This window comes from Balaenoptera acutorostrata, chromosome 3 (genome assembly GCF_949987535.1).
Source record: "Balaenoptera acutorostrata chromosome 3, mBalAcu1.1, whole genome shotgun sequence".
NCBI classification, from domain to species: Eukaryota; Metazoa; Chordata; class Mammalia; order Artiodactyla; family Balaenopteridae; genus Balaenoptera; species Balaenoptera acutorostrata.
Genome location: NC_080066.1, coordinates 76,610,530 through 76,635,253, shown reverse-complemented (window position 1 = coordinate 76,635,253; position 24,724 = coordinate 76,610,530). Strand labels below are relative to the sequence as shown.

The 24,724-nt window shown below is 34.9% G+C and overlaps 1 protein-coding gene across 15 annotated transcripts in view; it reads right to left on the bottom strand.

The window, feature by feature from the left end:
• ICE2 (interactor of little elongation complex ELL subunit 2) overlaps positions 1-24,724 on the bottom strand; it is a 93,042-nt gene that overhangs the window by 49,060 nt on the left and 19,258 nt on the right. For 13 of the 15 annotated variants that reach the window (XR_009007554.1, XR_009007553.1, XR_009007550.1 and 10 more), the window contains 8 exons: positions 19,292-19,429; positions 18,042-18,158; positions 17,710-17,869; positions 16,234-16,415; positions 10,402-10,443; positions 8,018-9,014; positions 7,137-7,312; positions 2,037-2,166 (listed from right to left, as the gene is read on the bottom strand). Coding sequence is in view for 1 of the 15 variants with exons in the window: in XM_057543364.1 (XP_057399347.1) it covers positions 2,037-2,166; positions 7,137-7,312; positions 8,018-9,014; positions 10,402-10,443; positions 16,234-16,415; positions 17,710-17,869; positions 18,042-18,158; positions 19,292-19,429 (1,942 nt within the window). In the remaining 14 variants the exon portion in view is untranslated. The remainder of the gene's footprint in view (positions 1-2,036; positions 2,167-7,136; positions 7,313-8,017; positions 9,015-10,401; positions 10,444-16,233; positions 16,416-17,709; positions 17,870-18,041; positions 18,159-19,291; positions 19,430-24,724) is intronic. The other 2 variants (XR_009007560.1, XR_009007561.1) reach the window with 2 other exon arrangements.

The following is a 24,724-nucleotide window of genomic DNA, read 5'->3' as shown; positions in this document are numbered from 1 at the left end:
TATACTGTTTTTTCCTGCACATACATACCTACAATAAAGTTCAATGTATAAATTAGGCACAGTAAGAGGTAAACAACAATAACTAATAATAAAATAGAACAATTTTAACCATACTATAACAAAAGTTTTCTGAATGTGGTGTCTCTCTCCCTCACTCTCTCTCAAAATATCTTACACAGTTAATGCCTTTTCCATCTTAACTAAGTACTTATCTGCACCGTGGCCATAACTTTTGCAGTTTGAGGTTTGTTTTGCAGTTTGACAGCAAAATAGCACGAATTTCTTTTTCCTTCACAATTTCAAGGATAGAAGATTCGTTCTGACCACAGATCTTAGCAACCTCAGCATACAACTTTTTTTCCTTCCTTATTAAGTTGAGAACTTTCACCTTTTCACTTAAAGGAAGCAGTTTGTGGTTTCTCTTCAGCATATCTAAATTGCCGCACTTTGGGGCCATTATTAAGTAAAAAGGGTTTCTTGAACATAAGCACTGATAACTGAGATGCCACTAAGTGACTAATGGGTGGGATAAGCTGGACAAAGGGATGATTCACGTCCCAGGCACTACACAGAATGGTGTGAGATTTAAAACATATAAATTGTTTATTTCTGGAATCGTCCATTTAATATTTCAGACCATGGTTGACTGGTTGAAGGTAACTGAAACCACAGAGAGTGAAACTGCAATTAAGGCGAGACTACTGTAGTTTCGATGAAGTAAGCCATGTAGATATAGATGATGGTAGTTTTATCTGTTAAACTGTACATTTAAAAAAAAACCTTAAATGTTTTAGTCAGGAATGTCTTTTCTGTCAGTACTTTAAAGAGGATTTCAATGATAGGTTTTTGTTTGGTGCTTTCCTAAAATGGATGAGGTTGGCGATTGCTTTCAAGTAGTTTACACGAGGACTGTTGGTGTGTTTCATGGCAACAGGTCTTTTGGAGGAACATTGAAATTGTGGTTATTGGCTGAAAACTACTACAATAAACTTCTGGCAGTGTGTATAAAGGGGCACGAAGAGGCTAGGGCCACCAAGTAGTACATTAGCCACTTCCTTTCTGGGTTAAGTAAAGAGAGTGAATCAATGATCTTATTAACACTCCCACAAAATATGAAGACAGAATATTGATTAACCAAAATATGGAAAAAGTTTTCAAGTGAGTAACCTTTTTTTGATTAAGAAAAGCACACTTATAACACTTATCACATACCAGGAATTACGCTAAGCACTATGAGAACATAAAGGTTTCATCAGACTCTGACCTTAAACTACTTATTGTCTACGGGGAAGATAGGATAGGCATAAAAAACAACAATTAAGTAGAAAGCAACAAATCATAAAAGTGGTAAAAAAAAAAAAAAAAGAATGCATTGAGAGATCAAAGGAAGGAAATTACGTCAGGGAGGGGCAGCTTGAGATGGCTGTCATGAGATGTATGGGATGAACAGAGAAGCACAGGATTAGGCATTCAGATGGAACAGAACAGTATCAACAATGATTAGCAAGTAATCCTTCATGCGAAGTATGTTAACTGTACATGAACCCAGCCAACACAAATTAAGACCATGCCTAACTACCCCCCCCAACTAAAGACCAAAACAAAAACAAAGTAAAAAACTATTTCATCAAGATAATATTTGAGATTTAAAAAACAATGTCATTATAATTTTAAGAAAATTTCAAAATATATATTTTAAAGCCAATTAAATAGTACTTTTAAAAGAAGCTTGTTACAAAACACGTCTATATTTTTAGTTACACTCCTAAATAAAATAAGTATTTTAAAAATACAATGATTACATTGGCATTCATGTACAACTAATAAGGGAATAAGAGAGAAATTAAAACATTTGATAATCACTACTCTTACCCTGCTATTTAACTCTTGAGTAGGAATGGTGTTTTAATAGAAAGAAATATTAATATAATCAGACAACTGAAAATTAAAAGTACAGAATGTATCTATAAATGAATTGAACTGTATATATTTACAAGGGAATTAAAAAGGAGAGCAAAGCCACTTGCATAACTTACCAACATAAAATGAGCAGTTGGAATGCAATAAACTTTCAGTCCATAAGCGACAAAGTTCACTTTCAGTCAGAGCTTCAACTCCATAACAAGCTTGATACTCCACTTTTGGTAGTACGTAAACCGGAAATTGCTGCAATCCAAGGTTATACTCTTATAAAGCTCCATTAATTTACTATTAACAGTAAATACATTTGTCTATATAATTTTGCCACTTTCAAAACACTTTCAGGTAATCTTATTTCATCCTTTCAAATACAGTAGGATTCAGACAGAAAGACGGATAGAATCCTTAGTGGATGTGGGCAAGTGGTGGATAAATAAGAGATCGTGAACCAGAGGCTGCCCCCCACCCAACCAAAATCAACATACCTCTCCACACATGCACATATTTTATTTCTGTCACAGAACGTGACTAACAGAATCCTTGGAACAAAGCCTCAGATACATAATGGCCCAAGGTTCAAAGCTAGAAGCTGGGAAGCCATGACCGTAATACATACTAATAATTCTCAAGAGGGTAAAAAAAGGTAGGAATTTTTTGCCCCTTTAAAGCATTAGTCACATTGTCTCAGGCTTAAATACTGTGTTTTCATTCTATGAATGTATGAGCACTAACACCTACATTAATATCCGTGAACGTTGCTATCTGCATTAATACAAAAAGGCTTTATTCCAGACACTAAGTACTTGGCAAATTAGCCATTTAGTGTTTATTGGTCAGGACACTAAATAGATTAAGCAAAATGACTATACCCTCTACTAGCCTAAAGGAGGATATGTAAGGAAATACATGCTTGTGAAATAACATAGTGCTAGTCATGTTCACTGTGCTCATTATTATCTCATTTCTGTCAAAGAAAATTCTAATCTTAATAGCAGTCTCTTCACTTCCAGCTGCAGAAGGAGAAACACATGATTTAAGGAACTTAAAGTGATATAACTGGTTAGTACTTTTGAAATTATACTAAGCTGTATTTCACTTTTATACCTGAAAATATTTCATAAATGTTTCAGCATTACTGATTTTCATAAAGTGGCAAATTTAGTGGGCTTATTAGCACAATGGTGGTGTTAAGAACAATTCAAATCCAGTAAAATTTCTGTTAACAATTAACTTTGGTTCATTATTACCTTTGAATGTTGTAAAACTCTACAGCAGTGCTTCTTAAATTTCAGTGTGTGTGAATAACCATTTTAAAATAAATGCAGAATCTGAGGTGAAAACCAAGGCTTTACATGTTTAACAAGCTGTTGTTCCAGGGGCCAAACTTTGAGTAGTAAGGTCCCTACAGTGTCTTCTTAATTTAAAAAAAAAAAAAAAAAATTATGATTAGGATAATTTCATTGCTAAAAGCACTTAATTGTATAATAATTTTTCAGCAACTGGTAATCTGCATTTATGGCTGCTTATAGTTGCCAATAGAAGCCAGAGATAAAGAAACGAAGGCCCAGAGGGCTAAGATATTTGCTCAAGGAGAGATAACCAGTTTACAGCAGAGTCGGAAAAAGAATAATTGATAAAGAAGATCCCCTTTTGGATCATGAATAGGTAATAGAATTAATTCAAGATTTCTTTTCAAATTAAAAAATATTACTCTTTCTGAAGAAAGTACTCTGGGGGATTTTCTTTGATAATACTGTCATATCTATAAAACTAAATCCTGAACCTGGTATTAATTTCCATATGTATTCTACTGCCATCTCCAGGAAACCAAGGGAAAGAAAAGTCTGAATATTTGATCTCAGTATTCCAAAATTAAAGTGAAACTGTAAGTACAAAGTTTTCAAATTATAAAAATTAAATTTACTATTTCCTTTATCCCTTATTGGTCACTCCTATTCTAAATGAAAGCTTCTTTTGGTTCTCTGTCTTCCAATTTCTTACATAAACCTTCCAAACGTTTACATACATTCCTAAGTAAATATTTCAAAGCTAGTATCCTGTCATTAATCCCAATAGGTACATTCTGTTCTTTCCTAATATTCAAGCACCTTCAGGATCCTTTTTTTCTGGCCCGAGAATGCCAATATAAACTTTAATATAATTGGATCTAAATTTTTGAGTCACTTTAGAATATAACTCTTAGGAAATTTGGTTAACTGAGACAGATGATAACATAATATTAAATCATTCAAAGGTACGTGGTCTGGATTTCATCATTATATGTAGAATTCAGTAAGTTCTAGCTTCATCTTGTGTTCCAAATTAGCCCTCTTTATTTCATGCCATCATTTGAGACTGGCTGCTGCTTTAAGTTCTCCTCTGTCATATAGCTCTTATTAAGCAGAATTTTGATGAGAAGGGATAAATGATACTGGAAAGTAAAATCTCGGCTACAATAACACAGAATTGAAGAACCAAAGGAAAAAAAGAAGAGATGAGGTCCTTGCAGAGCAGAGGTTGAAGAGACTTCCGAGTATTTTAAAGCTTTACCTAAACACGTTGGTTTTTAAGAAGGAAATGTTAATGAAGATGCATTCTTACCTAGCTAGAGTTTAAACACTACCTTCAAAATTTCTCAGCCTCAACTTCCCTTCCTTAACAACACCCTCCTCTCTCCTCACGCCTCAGTTTTTCTCATTTGTTCAATACCTATTTATTGAGTATCTACGGAGTAAAACATTTGAGAGGAACAGAGATGAATAGGAGATGATTCCAAAGGGAATATGTTCTACAAAGGAATTTAAACCACGTGTACTAAGCTATTACATATAATGATAGGTATAATATGATAAGCATTCACTGAAAATTTTAAAATTTTACTCCGGGTTTGACATGTCAGAAATAGAAGGCTCCTATTTAGCTAATCTTTGGGGCTTGACTTTTTTTTTTTTTTTTTTAATTTTATTTATTTATTTATTTATTTATTTTTGGCTGTGTTGGGTCTTCGTTTCTGTGCGAGGGCTTTCTCTAGTTGCGGCAAGTGGGGGCCACTCTTCATCGCGGTGCGCAGGCCTCTCACTATCGCGGCCTCTCTTGTTGCGGAGCACAGGCTCCAGACGCGCAGGCTCAGTAATTGTGGCTCACAGGCCCAGTTGCTCTGCGGCATGTGGGATCTTCCCAGACCAGGGCTCGAACCCGTGTCCCCTGCATTGGCAGGCAGATTCTTAACCACTGAGCCACCAGGGAAGCCCGGGGCTTGACTTTTTTGATATATTTTGATGAAGAGTGAATTCTCTCCTATAAGGTTTTATCTTAATATTTACAAATTTCACTTTAGTCAAGTGAATGACAATGTCCTTAACAGGTTGTCTCTTTCAACAATTAAAACAGTGTCCAAAAATATCCCTAGGCTATTCTTACTTAAGACATCCTGGCCATCAATAATTTCTAAGTGCTGTAAGCTGGCAGATCAATACAGAGTGGTATGGGCTCACAGAGTAGAAAATGAAATGAGGTTAGTCCCCAAATAAATCAGATAGCAAATATGAATTAATGAAATAAAACCTTGAAAATACAGTCCATAGCACTGACACTATATGTATTCAAGATATGCATGCTATGGCCATTAAATACAGATGAGACAGGAAAAAATCAGCAAATAAAGTAAAATCTTTTAATACAGGGAATATTTGTATTTATCTAGGAGGAGACTAAAATCAGACCTATAGCATTTCGTCATTCCTGACATTCTCTTATAAAAAACACTCCCCCATGTATTTAATTCAAAACCAGTTGGTTTCTATAATTTCAAGTCTGAACCAGTGATGAAATACCAAATTACGAGAATTAGAAATTTAAAATTTTATTCACAGTCTTCCTTCTAAGAACGAAAGTATCATCAAGCAAAAGATCCACTAGGTCCATTGGATTTTGGTGGACAACGTATACATCCTTGATCCTGATGGGTTAGCCTTAGAGGTTTTTCATGATAGACCCTCACACTATTGCTATTAGCAGCTCAGAAAGGTTGGCACTTCTTTTTCTTCTCTTCTTCTTCTTTTTAAAATTTTTTTCCAGTTATAACTTAATATGGTAAAGTAGTAGTCAGGGACTTGATCCATAAGGGTCAATGCTGGAACATCACTGTTCCTGAGTCACCTGTTCCCTAGTCCAAAACACTGACGTTCTAAAGTGGTCACTGAGGATTCTTATTGGGTGGTAGGTTAAATAGCAAGAAACAGAGACATCAAAAAAGGAAGGAACGGACTTCCCTGGTGGTCCAGTGGTTAAGACTCCACGCTTCCAATACAGGGGGCGTGGGTTCGATCCCTGGTCAGGGAACTAAGAACCCACATGCCACACGGTGTGGCCATTAAATAAATTAATTAATTAATTAATTTTTTTTTAAATTAAAAAAAAAAGGAAGAAAGGGAGGGAGGGAGGAAGAAAGGAGGGAAGGAAGAAAGGAAAGAGGGAGGAAGGAAGGAAAAGTGAACTATGATATAATGGATACAACTGAAAAAAATCTCTTAAGAAAAAATTAAAGAGACTTCACTATTTCTTACATAATCAATTATACCATAAAAGCTCCTCTTTATTTACCTGAATTCAGTGGTTACACACAGAAATCAAATTAATCTGAAAGAGAGCTTAAAATATCAAATATAGCAAACTGCCAAAAGAACCAATTACTCAAATTGTAGCAAAAACTTTTTTAACTGAGGGAAATATTTATATCAAATCCCAAAAGAAACACTAGGGGAAAAAGAAAGGAAGACATTTGGTTTTCCAACAGTCCTGGGAAGACATTTCAAATGTGTATGAAAGCCCACCTTTCAAAATGTGAACTTCTAAAATGACTCAAAAAGATTCCCAAAGTAAGAAAGAAAGAGGCTAATATGTCATAAAGGAAATCCAAATTCACAGAGAAAGCGTGAACATACGTGCCAGTCTAGGTCATATCTATAATGGTGCCGTTTTTCACAAAGTTTATATATTCCATGCAAGAATGTTATTGGCACTGATGACTATTACATTGAACTAAACACTTAATTAAAAGTGTTCTCAGTATTTTACTAAAAAAACTCAACCTGAAAAAACTACTCTAATAAGAGTGATCAACAATTTAAAATTAAACTTCATAACAATGGCATGTTAAGTATTTGCTTATCATCTACTAATGCTACCACACCCTAACTCCCCAGGTAACAACTTACTCTTCTGATTTTCTTCCGTTTTTTAGAACGTGGTCTGGTCTCTATCCTCTGGACGCTGCATCGCACAAGTAACAACAGGTCTTGTAGGCTAAATAGCTTGTAAACAGAATTTCCTTCCTGAGGAGCTACATATTCTGATGTATCTTCAACATAGTCCTGAAGTTCATATGGCAATCCTTTAAAAATAATTATATTTGTCATTTTTATTTTAAAATACATTAGCCCTTTAACCATCATAATCCAAGATAAAACAATTCAACTATCAACCTTCTGTTTCCTCTGAGTTGACCATTACACTATTACCATTTCTGTTTACTTTTACTGGAACTCCAGCAAGAGCTGAAATCAAAGCTTTAGGGTTCTCTTCCTTTTACCTACTACCTTCACTAACCCTAGGCAAAGTATAAATCAGTGAGACAACATATGAAGAAAAATAAAGTTTAAAAAAATAGTGTTATTCATAATCGAGGCAGAGTTGAGGTGCAGCCTTATATCTATTTCACAAAATGAAAAAGTACAAAACTATAGTCTAAACACCAAGAATAAGTAAATTTAGACTAATAAATATTTATCATTATTTTTGATGGACTTTCCCTTTATCAGTTCAGCAAACCACGTTATCTATAGCTTAGCAGCCATCGTAAATGTTGGATAAACATAGGTTACAAAAATCCATACAACTGTGGGTACACTGTTAGAGTGAAGGTTTTGAAAGCTGAAATATTGATCAGTAGATTGGAAAATGAACTATCAATGACTATATAAAGATCACAAACATATTATAACAAAGAGAAAGTAGGGGAAAGAGGGGGAAAAAAAACCCTAAGGATAAGGAACAAGCAAAACAGTTAATATAAAATTCTTTGTAAATATTTACGTACGTCCTTTTGGCTTCTGAAACGCAGAAGGCCATATAGATTTTGGCCAACTAGAGGCATCTGAAGTAGCAGAGGCTTGCTCAGAACTAGGAGGTTGTTTAGAATTTTCTGAATTCATCAACGGCATTTCAGGTATTTTTCTGGAAATTGGTTTTAAGAGTTCATCCTGCATTTTTAAAATTTCTCCAACTGGATCAAATTTTTTATATACTCGTTTGATAGGTTTTTTTAAAACACATGACTCTTCAGGACTACAGGTAGTATTAGTCTGGTTTCCTACAGAAGCCTGTCCTGAGGAAGAATCTAGGCTAGCTGGTTTAGAACTTAAATTAGAACCCATATCAGTTGTCTTTCCATTACTATTATTCTGACACTCTGTATCAATGATTAAACAGTCTTCATCTGTATCACTATGGCAAAGTATTACATCTTCAGTTTTAGCTGCTTCTGATGTAACAGTCTTTTCCTTTGAATTACTGTCTGTGTTCTCTGGAACATTCACTCTTTCATCAACACACTCCATATCAGAAGCCATATCATTTTTATTAGAGGTTTCAATTTCTGAAGAACTTTCTAATTGTAAGGCATCAGATGTTTTCAAGTCACTATCTTGTACCAAAGACTTCTCAGAATTTGATACATTTTCACCACAGGGGATAAATCCCTGATCGTCTTTATTTTTGCACTCTTCAGGGCCAGTGTCCATACCAGTCACCAGCTGTTTCTCCTTCTGCAGCTGTTCCATCAGAATCTGAGATAAACTTCTAGAATGAGCAGTAATGTCTGGTGCAGTTGGTGCCTCAGATGCGATTGCTATGCTGGGGGCTGGGGGCATATCTGTCATGTTGGGTACTATGGAAGTACTTGCTGGACTCGGTGACTTTGATGGTTTGGTGGTGGTTACTCCAAAAGTTTCAAGTTCCGTGACGTCATCATCAAAATCCAGATCCAAATTTTCATGGGTCTCAATTTTTCGGCACTCATTAACTTCATAAGACATCTTAAGAAAATATATTGGCAAACTATTAGCAAAAATTCCAGGCCACCCCTCACCCATCAATGTCCCATCACAAACATAGTTCATACTCTTTAAAAGCAGAAAGAAAAGTCTAACGGCTTTGAAAGGTTCTTGCTTTGACAAACTACTAGCAACTAATTTATTTAACCTTACCTTCCCATTGAAATGTTGATGAAACACAGAAAAATTTGCCAAGTTGCAATACCACAGGAAATGGGGAATACTTGTGAACTACCACATCTCAAGAGGTATTTCCACTAATCAAAAACAGACAGGACCACAAAGAAGAAATGTAAGGCCAAATAGGAAGGCAGAAGATCTTCACTCATACCCACTTATACACTCTTGCAGAGACTTAGCTGACCAGGAGGAAAGCGTCTTTGCCACGGTAAGGAAGCTGCTCTCTAATGCAAATGGGGAAGTGTCAACAGCCTCTCACATCAATCAGTGACTTTCTTTATACATCTACTCAGGGAAAACAACTCTCAGTAATACGAGGAGAAATGGATAGGAAGTGGTTTTATTGTATTCTGGGACATGAAGCCACTGAGGTTACAGTTTTTCATGTACTGTTTGGGTAATGGAAGAACTACAGACAGTTCTAATTTATTCAGGAATAAATTATCTTCTCCCCAGGTAGCAACATCTCTCCTCAGTCTGGCAGAGCACTTTAGATAAATACCATGGAATTGGATTACAGTTTAGGATTTGAGAGAAAAATATTCTGACAGCCTCAGGTAGTGAGTAAGAAAGATCTACCTGTGTAAATTACTTTACCTCTCTGAAACTCAATTTCCTCATCTCTGAAATAGGGATAATAGGGTCATCCTCTTGGGTTTGTTCTAAGGATTAAATGAGAAATTATATATAGAAAGTTTCTTGGCATAGTCCTTGTACATAGTAAGTAGTTTCTCAGCAAATGGTAGCACTTACTAAAATAAAAAGACTACCACATTTAGTCAAAAAATAAAATTAAACTATATGCTGTTTACATGAGGCATTCTTACACAAAAAGGTTCAAAACAAAACAATGGGACATGATATCAAGAAATAAAGAAAGAAAGACTAGCAATATTAAGTGTTAGAGAGAAGTCAATGCAAAAAGCATTAGATAGAAACAGGAATCCTATGTTGAAAAAGATGCAATCCATGATGAATAGATAATGAACTGTGACATGTCAAATAACAACATCAAAATTGTCAAAACTGAAAAATAAAAGGAAAATTTGACAGAAACACAACTGTACTTGGTCATTGATACACTGTCTCTTAGTAAAGATAGGGATGTAGAAAGTATGAGTAATATTTAATGACTGAAACAAAGATACATGAATGACTGAAAACATACATATAGACTGCAAAGATATACCTTTTCCCTCCCAAGGATCGAAGGGGCATTTCCAAAGATGGACTATAAATTAACACACAAAGAAAACATCAATATAGTATAAAGCAGAATCTGTTAAGGTCTGACTCTCTGTTTAGAAGAAAATAAAATTAGAAATCATTAAGAAAAAAGTAAACAAACAATAATAAACCCAAGAACTTGGAAATTTAAAAACTCTCCAAATTATTGGATAAAAGAAGAAATTAAAATGATAATTACAGAATACTTAAAAAGCAATAAAAATGAGAACACTGGACATTAAAAATCTGAAGCATCATTCATAGCCTTTTCAAGAAATAGGAAAAGAATAATATAATCACAATAATAAAATGAAGAAATTTCATAAATATAAAACCAAAATTAATGAATTGAAAAACAATGTTCTCAACCTCTGACAGAACAAATTTGGATAAAGTAAAAACAGCAGTTTATCTGTAAATATTTTAGTATGTGGTTATAAAAGGATTCTTCTGTAAAACATATTAATTATATCAATATATTAACACTTCCTTAATGGCTGGAAATATCTAATCAGTGTTAAAATTTCCTAGTCTGATAAATTTCTTTTTACAATTGTTTATTGGAATCAGGATCCAACCAAGGTTCCTACACTGCATTTGGCTGATGTCTCTCAAATTTATTTGTCAAATGCCTCTCCCCCATACTCTGCCAACTCCCATATCCACCAGGTATTTGTAGAAGAAACTAGATCAGTTATCCTATAAAATTTTCCATATTCTGGATTTTGCATCCCCATGATTATCATTTAACACACTCTTCCCCTACATTTCCTATTAAAATGATCTAGTAGCTTGATCAGATTCAGGCACATTTTTAAAAATCTGAACATGTTACATGTAGTACTGTGTACTTCCCACTTCAATCAGGAGGCTAATGTCTGGTTATCTTTCTTCTTGCGATATTACAACTGTTCTGTTGATTCATCAAGGGTCAACAAACTAATCTAGCCATTAAAATTCCTTATTAATCTTCTAATGCTTTTAGCAGTCATTGATGATGATCACTGCCTAGATTCACTATTTCATTAGGAACTGCAAAATGGTAACAGTCATATTTCATCATTTCCTGAAACAGTTTGTAATGGAAAAGTAAGACAAATACTTGAATTTTCAAAAATCAGTTTTCAGAATAATGACTTGATACACTAGCACCCTCCAAAGGTGACTAATACTTTTTTAAAAAGATATTATTATGAATTCATGGATTTTAACTATTTCATATGTTTCCATCCACTGCAGTTATTCTTTGTCATGGTCAAACTGACACACTCTGGCCAATGGAAAACGCTTCAAGTTGGCACTGGCATCTTTTTTATATGATTCCAATATTATTATAAGGTTTTTACTTAAGTCCTTTGATTGGCATTTGTATTTCTTATGCTAAAATTCTTGGTTTCTAATATAAGTACTTATTTGCTTTATCATATTATCTAATGTGTTCAAAATAACAACAGCAATATCATTACTAATAATATGATTACTAAATGAAGTTTAAGATTTTTGGCAATTCTTTTTGAACTTAGGATATAAATCTTTAAGGATGTATAGTCACTTAATTCTCTGAGTGACCATTTTCACTTAAACAATATATCTTGGATATCACACTACAGCTGCATACCTAGAGCTTTCTGATTCTTTTTATAGGAATACCTTGGAGACACTGTGTGTTTGGTTCCAAACCATGACAATAAAGCAAATACTACAAAAAAGTGAGTCACACAAATTTTTTTCCCAGTACATATAAAGATATGTTTACACCTATAGTCTATTAAGTGTGCAATAGCATTACGTCTTTAAAAATGTACATGTCTTAAGAAAAATACTTTACTGCTAAAAAGCGCTAACCATCATCTGAGCCTTCAGCAAGTTTGTAATAGTAACATCAAAAATCAATGATCACAGATCACCATAACAAATATGATTAAGTTTGAAATACTGCAAGAATTACCAAAATGTGACACAGTGACATGAAGTGAGCAAATGCTGTTGGAAAAAGGGCAATGACAGACTTGCTTGATGCAGGGTTACCACAAGCCTTCCATTTGTAAAAAACGCAGCATCTTTGAAGTGCAATAAAGCAATGTGCAATAAAACAAGGTATGCCTGTAATAGCTGCATAGTATGCTATTGAAGATGTACAGTTTATTTAATAAATACCCTATGAAGGGACATGACGACTGTTTCTAATGAATACCTATAGTTGCAGTGAATACCCTGCACAAATATTTTATTCTTTTCCTAGTGTACTTCTGAGCTACATTTCTAGAAGTGAGATTTCTAGGGCAAAGGATGAACACATTAGTTTTCATCTGTTCTGTGGGTACATCTTTCTTCATTTGACTGTAGAAATGTTATAGCAATTATCTTTTCTTCCTCTAATAACTTTGGAAGAATTTCCATCAACACTCCTCTTCTGTTTCTCATGTTTAATTGAGATGGACGCACCTGCTTCCGCAGGAGGACAATCCTGTGTGAGAGTGTGCCAGGATAGCTTTCTTAGCTTCATGGCTCTAAGCTCATGCTTCACTGTTACCATGATGGATGTATGTATGCATGTAGGTTTGTATGTGTTTGTGTGTGCATATAAAATCTTTAGTACATTCTGATATCTGCTTTCTCTATTTCCCTCTCCCACAATTATCTGAAAACTTATTTTTCCTTTACCTTTAATGTCCTTGTTCTGCTCAATATGAACTTTACCACTGGTGAATTTTCCTGAGCCAAGGCTTTTGTCTTGGAAGGAACTTCGGCTGGTTAGTTTCTAGAGTTCTTAGGACCCAGGTCATCTCAGAACTATTTAAGTTCCCGAGTGCCCCTGCACTCACCTACAAATTAGAGCCCATCCACATTATTTTCACTTTTGTTATTCTTTATTCATTCTTGCATCTTTCACCATCCTCTTTCCATCTGGGATTAATTTTCCTTGTGCCTGAAGAACATCCATTAGAGGAGGTCTGCTAGTAGCAAACTCAGTTTTTATCTGAAAATATCTTTTCTTAATTTTTTATTATTTAAGGATATTTCACTGGTTAGAGAATTTTAGTAAGAGGGTTACTTTCTCTCAGGAGAATATATTGTCCCAATGTCTTCTGGCTTCCATCGTTGTTGTTGAGAAGTTACTTGCCAGTCTAACTCTCAGTCCTTTATAGCTAATGTGCCTTTTGTTTCTCTGGTGGCTTTTAAGAGTTTTTTCTTTGTCTCCAAGTATGGTTTGGTCCCATTACCTCTTTTACACCTCCCTTTTGGGTGCAAGTACACAAATGTTAGACATCCTCACTACATTCTCTATACCTCTCGCCCTATTCTCCGTATTTTCTTTTTGTTGCCTGTTTCATTATAGTCATTTCAGACCCATCTTTCAGTTTATTAATTCTCTTATCAGTTTTATCTAATGTGCTAATAATCCCCTTTACAGAATTCTTAACTGTACTTTTTTTTAAATAAATAAATATTTATTTATTTGGCCGCGTCGGGTCTTCATTGCAGCACATGGGCTTCTCTCTAGTTGCGGCGTGTGGGCTTCTCTCTAGTTGTGGCATGCAGGTTTTCTCTCTCTAGCTGTAGCATGCAGGATCCAGGGCGTGTGGGCTCTGTAGTTGTGGTGCACGGGCTCCAGAGCGTGTGAGCTCTAGTTTGCAGCACGCGGGCTCTCTGGTTGAGGCACACGAGCTCAGTAGTTGCGGCATGGACTTAGTTGTCCCGCGGCATGTGGGATCTTAGTTCCCCGACCACGGATCGAACCTGCGTCCCCTGCATTGCAAGGCATATTCCTTCCAATTAAAGCATGGCTTTAATTTTCTTGCATGCTGTATAATTAAACAGAGTTGGCTCACAGTTTGTGACTGATAATTCTAGGATCCATTTCTGTGAGTCTATTTCTTTGGTCATTGTTTGTGATGGTTGTTGCTCAGAGTATCCAGTACATGAAAAGAAACTTCATTTTTATTTACTCCTCCAGTGTCTAGTTATCTTTACATGTTTTCCAGATGCTATATTTAAAAACTTACTTGTAGAAATAATTTGAGGCTCAAAATGACATTCTGTTCCTCTAAGAATTATTTTCACTTGCTTTTGCTAGGTATCTAGAGACACTAGCAATCCCAAAGCATCTGAATCCAAGTTCAAGGCCTGAAAACCCAGAATACAATCTACAAGAAAGCAGATTTATTTCTTGTTCACTCTTACTCCTGGGGTATAGCTCTGCAGGGTCCAAGCTCATGGTGGAAAACTGAACTCTGACTTTTGTCCCCCTAGTCCTGTGATGCTACCAAAAGCACATTTTCTGTTGCCTCTTCAGAACTGGCAAATACCATTCAGGGCAAAAACTACCCTAAGTGACAGGCTTACCAACCTGGATTCTGGTCTTCTTTAGTATCTCAGTCCTGTAAGTCCTCCCTATCTTGTTAGGTCTTTGATGATTCTAAGAAATAAACTTATATAATATGTCCAGCTTTTTTTAGTTGTCATCGGTAATGGAAGGCCCGAATTACTTGGTCTGCCATTACTGAAAGAAGTTACTCCGTCACTTTTCATCCCTCTTAACCTACTTCATGTTTCTTCATAGCACTTGTTACTTACTGACATTCACATCACACCAATATAAATTTTAGGTAGATTTAAAAATGTAAACAAAACAAAAAAGCAAAAATACCTCCAAAAAACTTAAGTTGGAAGTGCTTTATGACATACACATCATAAAAATATTGAAAGGCAAATGGCAAACCAAAAAAAACATAAACCAATATGAAAGACAAAAGGCCAATATTCTTAAAATAGTATGAGCTCTTATATGTAAACAAGAAAAAATTTTTCTATTTTATTTTCTAATTTTGCTTGCTCTCACTTTATTCAAGTCCCTGTTCAAATTTCCTGTCCTTGGAAAAGCCTTCCTGATCATGAATCCCATTCCCATCTCTTTCCCCTTAACCTACTCCATTTTTCAGCAGAGCATTTATCAATACGTGATTTTTTGATACTGTTTTAATTATCTGTGCCCTCTGACACTAATGTAAGTTCTGAAAGAAAAGAGACTTCATTTTTATTTACTGCTGTATCCTCAGTGCATGGAACTGTATCTGCTCAATAAATATTTGTGGAATGGATGAATAAAGTTTTGTATAAACAGAATGTCTTGCTCTAATGATCAAGGAAAAATATTTCAAAATACACAAAATAATAAAAGCTAGTATTTATGGAGTACCAAGCATGGTTCTAAATGCTTTAGGTGTATTAACTCATTTAATCCCCAATAATTCTATGAGTTAGGTTATCATGATACCCATCTTACAGGCAGAGCAAACTAGACACAGAGAGATTATGTAGTTTGCCTATGGTCACGCAGATAATAAGCATACACTAAAAAGGATTAACAATCTGGCAAATTCTTTCTGCCCCAGTCAAACTCATCTGTTCCTTTTCATACTTAAAAACTCTTGAATACGAATGAGACTAATTAAATAAAACCATCACCACTATGATCACCATTATTGACTGAATTTTTAGTACATACTTACTAAAGACTGTGCTCAGCCTCTTATGTATAAATATCAAACTTAATCCTGACAGTAATTTTATGAAGTAGGTATTATCTTTCTTTTATAAAAGAAGAAAACTGAGGCTGAAGGAGGTTAAATTAGTTGTCTAAAGTCTAGATCCATGTGGGGTTCAATTTTAAGTTTCAATCTAAAGTCTGTATTTTTAACTACCAGATTTAGAGACTTGAAATAAAATGTTATTCTTCAAAAGGATAAACAAGTACATTCTCTTAAGGAAAAGAAAAGAAAGCATTACATACATCCATTTCAGATATATAATCTTCTGGTTTGTCCATAAATACTGCAGAGACTGGAACAGTTGTGTTTTTGGACATCATGAATTTTAAGGGAACTTCATGGAAGATTTGATTTCTCTCTCTCATTGTCATTTTCTTTTGGGGAAGTGGTGAATTAATATAAATTACTTTAACTGGTTTTGAACCTTAAAACAGAAAAAGAATGGGAGTGATTAGTTACTAGTAGTCATATTAAAAAAAAAAACAAAAACGAGGATGTATAACAGAAGAATTACTAAACAAAGAGACACAGGATAGGAAACTGGAAGCACATGTCCCATATGTGTGCCTTGAATGAAAAGATTTTTAAAGTCCCTTAGAGATCTAAGGGCAAGAGACTCTTACTGGCAAGAAAAATATGTTCTTTTTCTAACAATTTAAAAAAAGATTTTCTGTTTTTTATTGTTATACTTTTACTGTCATTATTACTCGGTTCCTCTTGGGTTATACTTTCAAAAAGTGATAAAATGTTTATCACAGAGAATATATTACATTTAACTCTAATTTGTAGTTTTGTTTTTAGACATAGTCCTTCATTTACTCCAATTATGTTATTACATACAAGAATATTAATTCTAAAAGATATGAGAAAATTATTAAATATGAACAAAAATAGAAGGGGAATAATATTTTGTACAGAATTTATGCGTAAATATTAATTTTACCATTAAGAGAGAGACTATCTTATATTTATAAGTATAGACTTATTTAAATCTGAATTCCAATTATAGGTAAGTAAATAAACCCTGGAAACTAACCCATTTGAGGCTGTCTAATAAAGTATTACATTCCTTTTATTTCAGTGAAAGACAGAAGAACCTCACCATTTCATGTATCTTTGGCCACCCTAAACTATAATTTTTTCTCTACTTCTCACACACCCAGCATGCATACAGGTCCTGTAAATCTAATAACTCATTTATGGATGTCAATTGTATACTTAGCACTATATATTAAAAAGTTCTTCTACTGAATGTAATTGTCAAATTTACATCCTCCTTAAATCAAAACTTAGCTTTTTGTATTTGACAAATGACCACCTATAATTAGACAGCTGAAATAGAACTGTTTCAACTCCTCTTTTTTTTTTTTTTAATTTATTTATTTTTGGCTGTGTTGGGTCTCCGGTTCGTGCGAGGGCTTTCTCTAGTTGCTGCAAGCGGGGGCCACTCTTCATCGCGGTGCGGGGACCGCTCTTCATCGCAGTGCGCGGGCCTTTCGCTATCGCGGCCCCTCCCGTTGCGGGGCACAGGCTCCAGACGCGCAGGCTCAGTAGTTGTGGCTCACGGGCCCAGCTGCTCCGCGGCATGTGGGATCTTCCCAGACCAGGGCTCGAACCCGTGTCCCCTGCATTAGCAGGCAGATTCTCAACCACTGCGCCACCAGGGAAGCCCTCAACTCCTCTTTTGAGAGTGTTACTTGACATGGCAAATCACAAACCTGCGACAGGTATTACTTGAATACACACTGGAATTTCCCACTGTTCCTTGTAGCTTGGTCCATGATTATTTAATAAGGTAAATAATGCTTGACTAGTTAGAGCTATCTGAGGGTGGTATCTTGCAACAAGCTTCTCTGCATTTGGGTCTTTACTAATGTCCTGAAAAACAACATAAAACTTGTTATTGATTACACTTATTGGAAACTTCTTTGATTAAATAATGAAAAGAAGGGAGAAATTCAGGAAGGGTACTTTAGAACAACCAGGTTACATGTACTTTATGAGGTACAGAAGATTGCTTGGGAAGATCCAAAACCACTTTACTACTTACATAATGCATAGCTGCAGCTGTTTGTTCTGGTGTTTCAGTGGTAGGTATGTTATCTTTTGACAGCTGCAACTTTGCAGGCATTGAGGGAAATACTGTTTTCACATATTTTACACTGCCCTAAATAAGAAAAACAATGAATGTTTTATTGCAGAAATCTTGATGTATTTTTTTCCTGAAGTATCTTTTCATCATATGAAACTTATAACTTAAAATTCTTCATTGTACTAAATGCAAATATCAAATTTAGAGCCGTCTTAAGGCAAGACCTTAATGTTTTTACTAGACAACCACCATATAGTTTGTTTTTTTTTTAAAGATTTTATTTATTTATTTATTTTTGGTTGCATTGGGTCTTAGCTGGGTCACGCGGGATCTTTCGTTGTGGTGCGCAGGCTCTCTAGTTGTGGCGCACGGGCTACAGAGCACGTGGGCTCTATAGTTGGGGTGTGTGGGCTCTGTAGTTGTGGCATGTGGGCTTAGGTGCCCTGCGGCATGTGGGATCTTAGTTTCCCAACCAGGGATCAAACCTGCGTCCCCTGCATTGGAAGGCGGATTCTTAACCATTGTACCACCAGGGAAGTCCCCCATACAGGTTTTTTTTAAAAAAAGGGTCCAAGATAAGGGTGCCGTGAAATTTTCCCTGTCATTTTAAATTCTAACCTCTCATTTTATGAAGTACAAGTCATAGCAGGTTATAAGAGAAACTCTAAAATATCTTCTTTACACACACATACTTCCAATATGATTTTGAGTAAAATCCCCTTAAAAGAAAAGGGGTTTTCTGCTTGTATTCAGAAACATAAAAGAGATGGAAACTAAGAAAAGAAAATCAAGAAATAAAGTTGTAGTGATTTTTTTTTTAACTTTTTCTTTAAATATTTATTTATTTATTTATTTATTTGGCTGCACTGGGTCTTAGCTGATGGCATGCGGGATCTTCGTTGCGGCATGTGGGATTTGGTTCCCTGACCAGGGATTGAACCCAGGCCCCCTGCACTGGGAGTGCAGAGTCTTAACCACTGGACCACCAGGGAAGTCCCGGTAGTGATATTTTTAAAAACATCAAGTAATGCTAGTCATACAATAAAAGGGGACACATTTGTATTGCATATTTTAAAAATTATATCTCGTTACTGCTCAAAATTTAAACATAAATACTGAAATATATCTAAATTATGCTTCTGTGTGAAATACAGATGATGTTTCAGACAAAAATAAGTTTATTTTTATTTTCTTATGGTAAACCTTACCAATGCGAGAAGAGTTTTTTCTAACTTTAATCCCATCTCTATTCTGAATGGGAAGAATCCCATTAAGCTGGTGACCTCATGGAGAGTATAGAATTCTGGATACTTTTTCACTTGTTCAATACAAGCTTTTAAAATTTGCTAAAAAATAAAAATTAAGAGAAATTCATTTTTTTGTACTTCTCTAATAATGCAACAAAAATAACTTAGTTACATGTGACTAAATAATTATTCATTTCAAATATGAGCCTCATTTCATTAACCGAAGTTCTAACAATCCAGGCATACTGTATATTCCTTACTTGATTTAAACTCTTATTTTTCGTAACAATTCTTTTTAACCTAATTTCTTAAAACATTGATGTTTAATAATACTAAAATTAGCAACTGTATTAAAATTTAAAGTTAGAGAAGGCACATCATATTTTCTCTGCTATTTAAGAGACTGTCAAAGAAATAAAGCCACGTGAAAATTTTAACACACTTTATGGGAATAAAAGCAGTTACATGAATGATTAGAAATAAGTAAGTTTAATACCCTAAAAAGATCCCCAAGCACAATGAGTTAATGAAGTAGTTATCTTACAGGTCATTCTAACCTTCAATCTAAAAAATAAATGAGAAATTTTATAACTACTTCAAATGATGGAGTATTTAGTATTTTCTTCTCTCCAAAATGTTCTCAAAATATTAATGACTTACCAGGAAATGTAATGAGGAAGAAAAATTCACAGTTTCACCCAAGCATGTGATAACATGTAAACAACTCAAAGAAGCACAGCAGTTTTGGAGCGGGTAGGGGAGTTATAAAACCATACATACTACATTATCTTCTAAGATACAGTTGTCCCTTGCATCTCTGGAATCCCCCATGGATACCAAAATCCAAGGATGCTCAAATCCCTTATATGAAATGGTATAGTACCGTCAGCCCTCCATATCCACTGATGTAGAACCCGCGGATATGGAGGGCCAAATGTATGTGTTTTCTCTTCTTCTCTCAATGAACCTTAATCTGAACCTTTTAGAATATAGTTCATATCATAAAAGCTTTTAGCAATAAGCATATTTTTATATCTTACACCCTCTTTCCCTTCAGATATTTATAAAGTGTGTCAAGTTACAAATCAATAACATTACTCCAGTACATCTTTTTATCTATAGTTTCATATCCTCTTCTCTCTTTCTTTAATCCTCTCTATTATCTTTCACATTTCCCCCCTCAATTCTACGCTTTTCAATAATGACCTTAATATTTAATCAGGATATTACTTGCAATTAAGGCAGATATAGGTTAATATGGAGAAGTTCTGTTTGCTCTTAGAAACCCTAGTAAACTGCAAACTCGGATCTGCATAATATCTTTGCTCCTCATTTATAATATTAGTCAACTTTCACCCCTAATATTCCTATCCTATAGAAGTCATTACAAAAATCTGAACATGCAAAGGAAAGCAATATATAAGAACTATGTGACATATAGACTACTCTGGTTAGATATTTATCAGCACATCTTTCTTGGTAAAACTATGCTAGATGTTACAGTGCTTTTTAAGTGAGTTTCACTTAGCTCAGTAATTATGGCAAGAGAAAAAGTCAAGGGAAAATCTAAGACAGTTTTATACCTATACTCAGATACACTACATAGTATTAAAGGTATTTCACAACTGGTAGATATTAACTAACTAAAGGATCATTATTTAATATATTTAATTAAAAATTTTTAATTAGTAATTTACTTATGTTTGAAAAACTGCTTAGAGTGAACAAAGGAGGTTAAGAGATTCAGGCTGTTCCCCATCATCACCCACTCCCGAATGTTATTTAACACTCAAAGTATCTTGAAAGTTAAAAACACCAAAAACACATGCATCATTTACAAAGAAAGATGAAAATAACTATGCTCCAGAAAGAGAAAATATAATATGTTTTCATACATGTTTGAAGCTTAAAATTAAACAGATACTGCTTTTGTCAATATGGTAAAGTAGGTACCTTGAAGAGCACTCCTATCCAAACAACACTAGATGCTGGATAAATTACAACTAACAATTTTCATGCATTGTTGGGCTCAGTAAAAGCGAGGAGAATCTCCAAGGACCATAAATAAATAAATAAACGTCAAACATCTAGAATGAGGAGAAACAGGAGCAGTGAGCAGTAAGAAAACCCATGGAAGGTGAAGTGGCTTGAGGGCAAATGCCTCAACCAGTTCTAAGATCAGGTAGGGAGCTGAACAGGAGAGCCCTACATTTAAGGCTTGAAAAGCAGAGATTTGAACAGATACCTGTACAACCATGTTCACAGTAGCATTATTCACAACAGCCAAAAGGTGGAAGCAAATCAAATGTCCATCAATGGATGAATGGATAAACAAAATGTCCATATACATACAATGGAATATTCAGCCTTAAAAAGGAAGGAAATTATGCCACATGCTAGAACATGTATGACTCTTGAAGACATTATGCTAAGTAAAATAAGCCAGTCACAAAAAGACAAATACTACATGATTCCACTTATATGGGGGTACCTACAGTAGACAAATTCAGAGACAGAAAGTAGCATGGTGAGTGGCACAATAATAAATAAATATTTCGTGTTTGTCCCTGGTTCCTGCCACACAGCTCCTAAAATTCTTGGAATCCCCTAAGTGATAAGAATGTCTTTTTTATGCTAATTAGATGACAAAAGGCCCATAGATAGCTAATCACCAGCAGCCAATGATTTAATCAAGCATGCTCACTAAATGAAATCTCCATAAAACTCCCCTTAACAATGGCATTTGGAGAGCTGGGTTGGTAAACACATGGAGGTGCTGGGAGGGCAGTGTACCTGGAAAGGGCATGGAAGCTCTGTGCCTCTTCCCCCATACCTTGCCCTACGCATCTCTCTCTTCCATTTGGCTGTTCCCAAGTTGTATTCTTTATAATAAACTGGAAATAGCAAGTAAAGTGCTTTCCTGAGTTCTGTAAGCCATTCTACCTAATTATTGAACTCAGGTAGGGATGGGGCATGGAAACCCTAGGCCTACTGTCTGGAGAGCTGGAGAACTGGTTGGCATGGGGGAAAAATCCCACATATTTGGTGTCAGAAGTGTTGTGAATAGAAACAGTTCAGAAACAGGTATACAGTCTCAGTTTTACAAGATGAAGAGAGTTCTGGAGATTGGCTATACTACAATATGAACATACTTAATACTATAGAACTGCACATTTAAAAATGGTTAAGAGGCTTCCCTGGTGGCGCAGTGGTTAAGAATCCACCTGCCAATGCAGGGGACACAGGTTTGATCCCTGGTCCAGGAAGATTCCACATGCCACGGAACAACTAAGCCTGTGCACCACAACTACTGAGCCTGTGCTCTAAAGCCTGCGAGCAACAACTACTGAAGCCCACATGCCACAACTACTGAAGCCCACACGCCTAGAACCCGTGGTCTGCAACAAGAAAAGCCATGGCAATGAGAAGCCCGCACACCACAACAAAGAGTAGCCCCCGCTAGCCGCAACTAGAGAAAGCCGGTGTGCAGCAATGAAGACCCAGTGCAGCCAAAAATCAATAAATCAATAAAATCTATTAAAAAAATAATAAAAATGGTTAAGACAGTAAATTTTGTTATGTGTATTTTACCATAATTAAAAATTATTTTTTAAAAAGGGAAGGATATTGACACATGCTATAACATGGGTGAATCTTGAAGACATTATGCTAAGTAAAATAAGCCAATCACAAAAGGACAAATATTGAAATGACTCCACTTATATAAAGTACCTAGTGAAGTTAAATTCATAGAAATAAAAAATTGAATGGTGGTTGTCAGGGACTGGGGGGAAGAGGGAATGATGAGTTATTATTTAATGAATATAGAGTCTCAGTTTGGGACGATGGAAAAGTTTGGGAATGGATGATGAAAATCCACTTACAACAGTGCGCAAGTATTTAATGCCATTGAACTATCCTTAAAAATGGTTAAAATGGTAAATTTTATGTTATATATATTTTACCACACCAAAAAAACAGAAATGGAAGACAGACTGAAACCTAGGAAGTTTGGGAATTCCAGAAAGAGAGTTGGGAAAACAAAAAAGAAGCAATAATTGAAAATGACTGAGAATTTTCAAGAACTGATGATGGATTTGAATCTACAGATACAAGACACACAATGAAACAAGTAGAATTTTATTCTAATAAAGTACATTGTAATGAAACTGTAATACACCAAAAATTAAGAGCGGTCAGAAAGAAAAGGCAGATTCCCTAAAAGAAATGACAATTAAACAAACAATATACTTTTCAATAATAATACGTGAGCCAGAAAAAGTAGAATTATATCGTCAAACGCTGAGAAATAAAACAGTCAACTTAGAACTATGTATGGAGCAAAACTATCGTATTAGAATGAGAACAAAATAAAAATATTTCCAAGTAAACAAAAAAGAAGATTGTTCATCACCAAGAGACCTTCACCAAAGGAACATCGAGAACATATAACATTTCAGGAAAAATGAAGAGGATTTCAGAATGTAGATTTGAAAACAAGAGATGGAAAGGCAAAAAACGGTCCAAATTTGTAGATAAATGAAGACAAATATTGTTCATATAAAATAATAATGTAGGTAGGTTTAAAAAAGAGACATCATTAAAACAATAGTATCAATAAGGAGGGATGTGATGAAAGTCAAAATGCTCTATGGTCTCTGTAGATGTATAGGTTAATAGAACTAAATAGAGTTGAGAAATTTACCCATAGGTCAATGGTGACAAGGTAATTCAATAAGGAAAAAATTCATTGTGAAAATTCAAGAGTAACCACTAAGAACAACAACAACAATGTATAAATTCCTAATCAATAGAGAGGGAAAAAAGAAGGGGGAAAAAGTCAACCCCCTCAAAAGAAGTCAAAGAAAGAAGTTTAGAAAAAGACAAATAGAAATCATAAACAGGTTTATATACATAAATTATCACAATGAATGTAAATGACTCAACTTTTTAATTAATAGGCAAGAGATGGTCAGATCTTATTTAAAAAGGCACTCTAGCTAAACATCATTTTAAGAGGTATTTGTTTCCATAATTAAAAATTATTTCTATAGTTCTATAGAATCTATAGAACTTTAATATAAGTTCTATAGATTCAAAGCAATCCCAATTAAAGTCCCACTTAGTTTTTTTTCTAGAAATTGACAAGCTGATTCCAAAGGTTTCATGGAAATGCAAAGAACCAATAAAAGCCAAAACAATTTTAAAAAAGAACAAAGTTGTAGGATTTCCACCAGATGGTTTCTTGTAGTATTCCACTACAAGACATGGTGGTATTGGCATAAAGACAGAGGTATAGATTAATGAAACAGACTAGAGTCATGAAATTGACCCACACATCATTGGTGAAAAGGCAATTTAATGAGGGGAAAAAATAGCTTTTTCAACCAATAG